At 61.9% G+C, this 8573-nt stretch overlaps 1 protein-coding gene across 1 annotated transcript; it reads left to right on the forward strand.

Annotated features, from left to right (window-relative positions):
• Positions 1 to 2216: 2216 nt before the first annotated feature.
• DQX1 (DEAQ-box RNA dependent ATPase 1) lies at positions 2217 to 8056 on the forward strand. The gene is made up of 11 exons (XM_032223861.1): positions 2217 to 2722; positions 3365 to 3558; positions 3751 to 4126; positions 4391 to 4627; positions 5174 to 5273; positions 5362 to 5520; positions 5804 to 5995; positions 6086 to 6211; positions 6292 to 6482; positions 6760 to 6950; positions 7100 to 8056. The coding sequence occupies exons 1-11, from the start codon at positions 2465 to 2467 to the stop codon at positions 7275 to 7277; spliced, it is 2202 nt and encodes a 733-aa protein (XP_032079752.1). The 5' UTR covers positions 2217 to 2464; the 3' UTR covers positions 7278 to 8056.
• The last annotated feature ends 517 nt before the right edge of the window (positions 8057 to 8573 follow it).

An 8573-nucleotide genomic window follows, 5' to 3' on the forward strand; every position in this document is an offset into this window, starting at 1 on the left:
GAAATGGCCCTGCAGTGTGTTTTCAGGTCAGAACTGTCTCCAGGATGAGAAGGGCAGCGGTCTTCCCACTGAGTCTAGCCTGGTTCTCCCGAGAATAGAATAGGATAGGATAGAATAGAATAGAATTCTTTATTGGCCAAGTGTGATCGGACACACAAAGAATTTGTCTTTGGTGCAGATGCTCTCAGGGTACAGAAAAAGACAAGATCCATTTTTCAAGAATCATAAGGTACAAACTTAATGATAGTCATAGGGTACAAATAAGCAATCAAATCATACATAGGAAACAATATAAATCGTAAGGATACAAGCAACAAAGTTACAGTCCTGCAGTCATAAGTGGGAGGAGATGGGTGATAGGAACGAGGAGAAGACTAATAGTAGCAATAATAGCAATAGCAGTAGACTTATATACCGCTTCATAGGGCTTTCAGCCCTCTCTAAGCGGTTTACAGAGTCAGCATATCGCCCCCAACAACAATCCGGGTCCTCATTTTACCCACCTCGGAAGGATGGAAGGCTGAGTCAACCCTGAGCCGGTGAGATTTGAACCGCTGAACTGCTGATCTAGCAGTCAGCCTGCAGTGCTGCATTTAACCACTGCGCCACCTTGGCTCTAGTAATAGTAATGCAGCCTTAATGAATAGTTTGACAGTTGTGAGGCAATTATTTGCTTAGCAGAGTGATGGCATTCAGGGCAAAACTGTCCTTGTGCCTAGTTGTCTTTGTGTGCAGTGCTCTATAGTGTTGTTTTGAGGGTAGGAGTTGAAACAATTTATGTCCAGGATGAGGGGAATGTAGATATTTTCACAGCCCTCTTTTTGACTCATGCAGTGTACAGATCAGAGGTGGGTTGCAAATCCTAGGGCTACTGGTTCTTGCGTGCGATGCTTCTGTGCATGCGCAGAAGCGTCCGGGCGGGTGGGTGGAGCCTCCCGTCACCGTCACTACCGGTTTGCCCAATCCGGGCTGAACCGGGAGCAACCCACCTCTAGTACCTCAATGGAAGGCAGGTTGGTCGTAATTGTTAGTTCTAATTATCCTCTGAAGTCCGCGTCTGTCTTGTTGGGTTGCAGAGCCAAACCAGACGGTTATAGAGGTGCAGATGACAGACTCAATCATCCCTCTGTAGAACAGAATCAGCAGCTCCTTGAGCAGTTTGAGCTTCCCGAGTTGGTGCAAAAAGAACATTCTTTGTTGTGCTTTTTGGATGACGTTTTTGATGTTAGGTGTCCATTTTAGGTCTTGAGATACAATAGAACTTAGAAATTTGAAGGTATTTACTGTTGATTCTGTCTTGTCTTGTAAGAGGGTTTCTCCTAAAGTTTACCACCATTTCTACGGTTTTGAGTGTGTTCAGTTCCAGATTGTTCCGGTCGCACCAAGAGGCTAGTTGTTCAACCTCCCCTCTGTATGCGGTTTCATCATTGTCTCGAATGAGACCAATCACTGTTGTACCATCTGCAACCTTCAGTAGTTTAACGGATGGATTGTTTGAGATGCAGTCATTGGTATAGAGAGAGAAAAGGAGAGCACCCAGCCCTGGGGGACTCCTGTGCTAATTGTACAGGTAGGTGGTGTGATTTTGCCCAGCTTCACCTGCTGCTTCCTGCCTGCTAGGACTTTCTGCCTGAGGTGCATCTGGTGAGCCCCTTTAAAGAAGGGGAGGCGCTTTAGATGCTGTCTCTAGGAAGCGAAGGCTGTGAGCCAAACGGCCTTTTCCCCAGGAAAAGGTTCCCCCTCCCCAGCTGCCAAGCGCCCACGTGCTTTTCCCCCCCTCCCTCCACACCTGCCAAAAGGTGCAACGTCGGCCTCCCTTTGGCGCGTCTCCTCCGTACTTGGAGGGGTCCTTTCAGGGCCCCCGATCAAGCGCCCCCATCCTCCCCCACGCCTGCCTGAGACGGAGCTTGGCAAAAAGCGGCGGGGCCGCCGAGCTCGAACTTTCTTCCGGCTCGTTTTGCCTAACCCAGCGCCTCTTTCCTAGCGCGGCAGGTGAGGCCGGCGGCGATGAACCACGTCGAGCCGACAGCTCCGCCTTCTCTGCCCGCCGAGGCGAGGCGGCGGGAGCGAATCCGTCCCCGGAGCCCCTCTGCAAGGTTGGCCGCGCGGCCGGACTCGCGCAGCCCGCATCAGGCAGAGGACTCCCGCGCGGGGGCGGGGCTTCGGCCACCCCCCGCCAGGTGTGCGTGACGCGCGGAGGGGCGTGGCGTCCTAGGCCCCGCCCGCCTCCGCAGCCTTCCCGAGGCGCCAGGCGACGCTGCGCGAGACACCCGACCCCCCCGGCCGGACCCGCCGACGCGGCAGGTGGAGGCGGCCCAGCCCAACCCGGGCGGGTGAGGACGGAGGCGCCGTGGAGGAAGCCGCCGCGGCCGGGCTGGAGAAGCGGCCGGACCGACCTCCAGCAGCAGCAGCAGCCCGTCGCCCCCGCGCGGGATCCCCGGAGCCAGGCCTCGGCCACGCTACCATGGCGGCGGCGGCGGGCGAACCGAGCGTGGCGCCGCTGCTGCGGGATGAGGCGGAGGAAGCGGCGGGCGGCGGCGGCGGAGACCTGGAAGTGAACCCTTTCGATGAGCTGCCCTTCTCCTCCCGCTACTACGAGCTGCTCAGCCGCCGCCGCCGCCTCCCCATCTGGGCCGCCCGCTTCGCCTTCCTGGAGCAGCTGGAGAGCAGCGCCGGCATCGTCCTGGTCTCCGGCCAGCCGGGCACCGGCAAGAGCACGCAGGTCAGCTAGGCCGTCCAGGGCTCCAGCGGGCGCCGCTTCCCCGTCCGGCGGACCGGCGAGGCGACCCCCGGCAGGGCTGGGCGCGGCGCTTCTGGCCTCGGCGAGGGAGCCGCGTCGACATGACTTTGCCCAGGAGGGGCGGGGCGGGGCGGGGCGGGGCGGGCGGAGACCGGAGTGGAAACCGGGATCCCTGCTCTCCCAGCTGCCTGGCCGGCCAAGCCCTGGCCCAGCCCGTGCCGGGTGACGTGGCTCCGGAGTCTGGGCGGCCCATCGCCGCGGACGTCCCAGCCTCGGGGTGTGAGCTGCGCGCGGGCCCCGCCGATCCCCGCAGTTAGAAGGCGTTGGGGGCGGAACCGGCCGCCCGCCCGCCGCCTGGGAGGAGACCCTTGGAGGGGCCTGAAGGAGGCAGGAGGCCGGCAGAGCCTTGAATCTGCTCTGTGCAGCTTCTCAGCTGCCTTTCTTAAGAGTTGGGGGGGGGGATGACCTAAGGATGCACTTTGAACCTTAGTGAACCCCTGAGCAGAGAAATGCGGGACCTATGGGTCGGGGTTGGGGTCGGGGTTGGGGTCGGGGTCGGGGTCGGGTTGGACCTGATCAGCAGGGGGAGGGGGCCTTGTGCACTAGCCCATCCTCTCTCCCCAGGTGCCCCAGTGGTGCGCGGAGCAAGCTCTCTCGGTGCAGTTTGCCCACGGCCGCGTGGTCTGCACTCAGCCTCATAGTTTGGCAGCCCTCAGCCTGGCATTGCGTGTGGCAGATGAGATGGACCTCAATGTGGGCCACGAGGTGGGCTATTGTGTGCCCCACGAAGACTGCTGCGTCTCAGAGACCCTGCTCAGGTCAGTGGGAGCCCTTTGCCTGGGAGCCGTTTCCGTGTTGGGGCCTCACTGGTCCCAACCAATGATGCTTGTGGGGGGAAAAGTGTTTGGAGTAAGAGGGGCATTCGGAAAGACCCAAACAAGGTGCGGAGGGTGATCTCCCCTCTTTCAGCCTGCTGCTGCTGCTGCAGGTGCCCGACTTCTGTGTTGCAGGTTTTGCTTGGACGAAGTCCTGTTGCAAGAGATGACCTCGGACCCCCTTCTGCGGCAGTACGGGGTGGTGGTGCTGGACGAGGCGCAGGAGCGCACGGTGGCCACGGAGCTGCTTCTGGGGCTGCTAAAGGACGTGCAGCACCAACGCCCAGAGCTGCGCTTGGTGGTGGTCACCGAGCCTCTCCTGGAGGAGCAGCTGTGCCGTTTCTGCCAGGATGCCCCCGTGGTGCGGGTCCCGGGGCTTGGCCCAGCCCCATGCTTGACCTACAGAGACCCCCTCCCAGGGGGCCATCTGCCTGCTGCCTGCCAGGCCGTGCTGGAGCTTCATCAAGAAAAGGAGACTGGCGATGTGATGATCTTCGTGGCCAGTGAGCAGGTGGGACTTGGGCAGAGGCCGGGAAGGGGCAGAAGCTGCCCGCTAAAGCAGTGTGGCAGGAAGCTTGGGGCCCTTGGGTGGCATTTGGGGGACCTGGCAAGAGTGTCCAGCCTGTGGGGAGAGGCAGGTGGGCTCTGGGCTGCGTAGATCGAGAGGCCCCGGGGCCAGCCGTGTTCTGCCTTTGGGCATCCTTCCGGGGGTGGGGATGGGGCCGTGGGTTCTGCCCATGGAGGAAAAGGACCTCTTTGTGTCTCTTCCCCCCAGGAGATCCAGGAGTGTTGCGAGGCCCTCCAAGCAGAGGCTGCCAACCTGGAAGCCAGCCTGGGGCCGCTACTGGTGCTGCCTCTGCACGCGGCTGTGGGGAGGGACAGCCAGAAGCTGTACGAAGACAGCCTGGGCGATCAGGCACGCCGAGTCATTGTCACCCACTGGTTGGCAGACGCAGCGTTCTCTGTGGGCAGCGTCAGGCACATCATTGATACGGGGATGGAGCTGCGCAACGTGAGTCTGGTGGGCAGGGAAGAGAGGCAGGGGGTCTTCCAGGGGGTTGCTCGCCTGCCCTCTGGCCCCAGGGGCTTTGCAGTGCTCTGGGCCCAGCCAAGGCTGCCTGGGAACGGTTGACTATTAGCCCTGAAGGGGCCGCTGAGCCCATCAGTGGAACTGAGGCACCCGGATGATCTGGCAGCCTCTTTGGAAGGCGGAGCCAGCAAAGCAAACAGCCAAGGAGCCTGTGCACTGTCCCTCCCCCCCCCCCCCCACGCACACGCACACTGCAAGTACAGGCAGAGACCTCAAATCCTCCCGTTTGGTCTGCGTGGGACATTTCAGGGGCTTCCATCCAGGCTTCCACCAAAAGTGGAGCCTTCCTTTCCCCTTTGGGTGGGGCAAGAAATGAAGGAAGCCCTGGGTGGGTGCACCTCCTGGCTCCTGTGGCTCCTCCAGAGACCCTTTTTGGGTAGCCTCAAGGGGCAGCTGTCCTCCCCCCCCCCCGGTCTTCTCCCCCGCCACCTCTTGCCCAGCAGCCCCTGGCGGCTCTCTCTTGCACAGGTCTACAGCCCCCAGATCCGGGCTGCATCACAGGAGTTGCGCCCCATCAGCCAGAGGCAGGCAGAGGCTCGATGGCTCAGGGCCGCTGGCTCTCCTCCAGGTGAGTGGCTGGGCCTGGGTGGGGGCTCCTCGGGGAGAGGCCTGAGGGGGCTTCCCAGGTTTCCTCCAGTGACCTCCCTGCCCCACAGGGACCTGCTTGCGCCTCTATTCAGAGGCCTGCTATGAGCAGAGGCTGCCGGCTGTCTCCCACACCCACCTCATGGAGGCTGACCTCCGCCGCCCCATCCTGCTGCTCAAGAGGCTGGACATTGCAGACGTGGGCCAGTGCGACTTTCTCGACAGGCCAGGTGCGGAGAGGGCCGGGCAGGGAGGGGGCCGGGCCTGCCGGGCCAGCAGCAGCCATTTGTTGGACGGGAGGGGAATCGAGGTGTTCCAGGATAACGTTGCAGGGTCCAATCTCGGTCGGTCACCGAGTCCAGAATTTTTGCCTTCTTTTGGGGTCCTTCTCTCTCTGGCCGCCTGTGGGCTTCGGGCTGTTCTGTGTGTGCTGCTTATGTGGTGCCCGTTGCGTGTGGCTTTGCAGCTGTTGATTGGGAGGGGTGTTGATGGCATCTCTCCCTGCCCCCACAGCCCCCGAGTCTCTGATGCAGGCCCTGGAGGACCTGGACTACTTGGCTGCCCTGGACGATGACGGGAACCTCTCTGAGGTGGGCATCATTATGTCGGAGTTCCCTTTGGATCCCCAACTGGCCAAGGCCCTCCTGGCCTCCTGTGAGTTTGACTGCGTGGAGGAGATGCTGACTCTGGCCGCCATGCTGACCGGTACGGGCCTGGCCTGGGTGCCTCTGAGGCCTCCACCATCCAGTCTCTCTCCCTGGCTCCCCTGAGCTCTGCCGCTCTCCCTCCCTGCAGCCGGGCCTTGTTTCCAGACCCCGGCAGCACGCTGGGAGGACGCGGTGGTGGCGCGGCAGCAGGCTCTGCTCCATCCAGCCGGGGACCACTTCACGCTCATCAACGTCTTCAACGCCTTCCACCAGCGTGAGTGCCAGGCAGGGGCTCCGGGCAGGCAGAGGGCCAGCGGGAAGCACTCCCCACACCCCTCCCTCCCTTTCCTTTAGAGAGCGACCCGGAAAGCTGGTGCCGGAAACATGCGGTCAGCGAGGCAGCCCTGCAGCTGGCCGGAGCAGTGCGGACGGAGCTCTTGGATGTGATGCAGCGGATTGAGCTGCCAGTTTCCCCCCCGGCCTTTGGCAGCGACAGCAACATCCTGCAGCTGAAGCGGGCCCTCCTCACGGGCTTCTTCCTCAAGGTAGGGGCCCCGCCCTGCTGGTGGCCGAGTCAGACTGCGGTGCCCGGGGGTCGCCTCTCGGGCATGTGGCCGGCAGGTGCATGCAGTACCCTCTGGTCCCTGCAGAGGGAGGATCCGGCGCGGGGATTTACAGGGCTTAGCCAGGACTGTGATCCCAGAGAGGAGAGCCAGCCGCTGGGCAGTCCGATGGAGACCCCGTGCCATGCCCTCTCGAGTGGAGAGGGCTCTGCCTCCTGGGGCGGCAAGTGAGAGAGCTGCCCTTCTTCCCTTTGTGCAGGTCGCCCGAGACATTGACGGCTCAGGCAACTACCTGCTGCTGACCCACAAGCACTTGGCCCAGCTGCCCCCCAGCTGCTGCTACCGACTGCGCCGCCCATCTCCACGGCCTCCCTCCTGGGTGCTCTACCACGATTTCACCATCTCCCAAGACAACTGCCTGAGGATCGTCTCGGAGATCCCGCCAGAATTGTAAGCGTCCCCTGGGGGCCGGGGTGTGTGTGTGTGTGTGCGCGTTCCCTGTTCTCTCCCCCTCCCAAAGGGGTGGAGCCTGACCGGTCCTTGGGGAGTCTGTGCCATGCGCCAATCCTGAGCCAGCTGCACCTTTTCCTTCTCTCTAGCGTGGCTGAACTGGCTCCCCAATACTTCCTGAGCAATTTGCCACCCAGCGAAAGCCGGGACTTGCTGATGGAGCTGCGGGGGAAGCTGGCGGAGGACACCCCCCTCCAGGGTGAAGAGGAGGACCCCCAGGCCCCCAAAGCGGCTGAGGATGCAGCAGATGCCTGTGTGCTGCAATGACCCTGGCGGCAGGAGGGAAGATGGCCGAGTTTGTGGAGGCTTTGGAACTGCCAGGGGCTGCCCGGGTCTCCCCCAGGGCACGACTGAGGCCATCTGAGTGCCTGCCAGGCTCCTGGGCAGAAGAGGGGGCAGGGGAGCCCCAAACAGGCTGCTTTCCGGACCGGATCTTAGCTGGGGAGGGAAGGGGGAGGGTGGGCCTGCTTCCACCTGGGCGGAGACAGTCGACTGTGGATCTGCTGCCTGGCCACGCGAGCTCTGCTGGGCTCTGGTGACCTTTGGGGGCGGGGGACTCCTCAGAGGCATCAAGCAGGTGGACGGCCTTTCTTCACCTTGGCATCTGCTCTTCAGTTGGGTGTCTTGGCAAGCAGCGGGGCAAGTTGTCTGCTTGTGGGGGGTTGTGGTAGGGCCTGGAGACCCTAGACGTCTATGTCTGCTTAGTAGGAGAAGAAACTGCTAGCTCCCCCCCCCCAAATTCTCCAAAGGGATCCTTTCCCTTTTTCCCAGCAGCAGTTTGTGGATGGGGGGGGTTATAAACCCCCCTTCCTTTGTTTCAGCTTCAGCGGGGATCCCTGCTGAGTATCCGGAGTGCTTTGTGACTGGGGGGAGGGGCGGGGGTCCTGGGGCTTTTCTCTATGTGCCTCAAAAGCGTTCGTGTGCCCTCCCCCACTCGGGGAGAGCGGGTATGTGGGGACGGTAGGGCGAAGGGGCCTGGCCTCCACTCCCCTGGTGCTCCGGACAATCCTCCTTGTAGGAATTAAATCCTTTTACACATCCAACGGAGGTCTGGTGTGGATTTGGGACGAGGAGGGCTGGAGGCCATCGGAGTGCCAGCTGGAAAGACAAAATCTGGGTGGGAAGTAGGAAAGGGGCTGGGAATAGGGCTGTAGGCCGGGGACTGCCTGGCGGCCTGAGTGGAATAACATCCATGGATCCACTTGAGGGCCTGGAGAGTTTCCTGCATGGGTGGCTGGGGTTGGAGAAGGCTCTGGGTGTGAATGCCCAAGGCCTGTAACGACTCCATTCTGCCACACGGCCTGTCGGGGGCCCTCTTGCCCTTGGCCTTTCCCCTGCTGGATCAGGGGAAGGGGACTCGGCCCCTCTCCCTGGGGGTCTTGGGTGGGTAGGCCTGGGGCAGACAGCGCTGGTGACGGAGGCAGCCTGCTGGGAGGCCATATCAGAGCTCGCTGGGGTCTGGGCCCTGTGAGGCAAGGACCCCCAGAAGCCGCGCCCTGGCCACTCACCTTCGCTCCTGGGGCAGCACAAGCGAATGGGGCCGCCTGGCCGGTGGAGGATGCC

The sequence above is a fragment of the Thamnophis elegans genome, chromosome 9 (assembly GCF_009769535.1).
Source record: "Thamnophis elegans isolate rThaEle1 chromosome 9, rThaEle1.pri, whole genome shotgun sequence".
Lineage (NCBI taxonomy): Eukaryota > Metazoa > Chordata > Lepidosauria > Squamata > Colubridae > Thamnophis > Thamnophis elegans.

Coding starts and splice junctions, on each gene's coding strand:
- DQX1 (XM_032223861.1), top strand. CDS start 2,465: ATGGCGGCGGCGGCGGGCGAACCGAGCGTGGCGCCGCTGCTGCGGGAT. Junction 6,212..6,291: donor CTTCAACGCCTTCCACCAGC/GTGAGTGCCAGG, acceptor CCTTTCCTTTAG/AGAGCGACCCGGAAAGCTGG. Junction 6,483..6,759: donor TCACGGGCTTCTTCCTCAAG/GTAGGGGCCCCG, acceptor CCCTTTGTGCAG/GTCGCCCGAGACATTGACGG.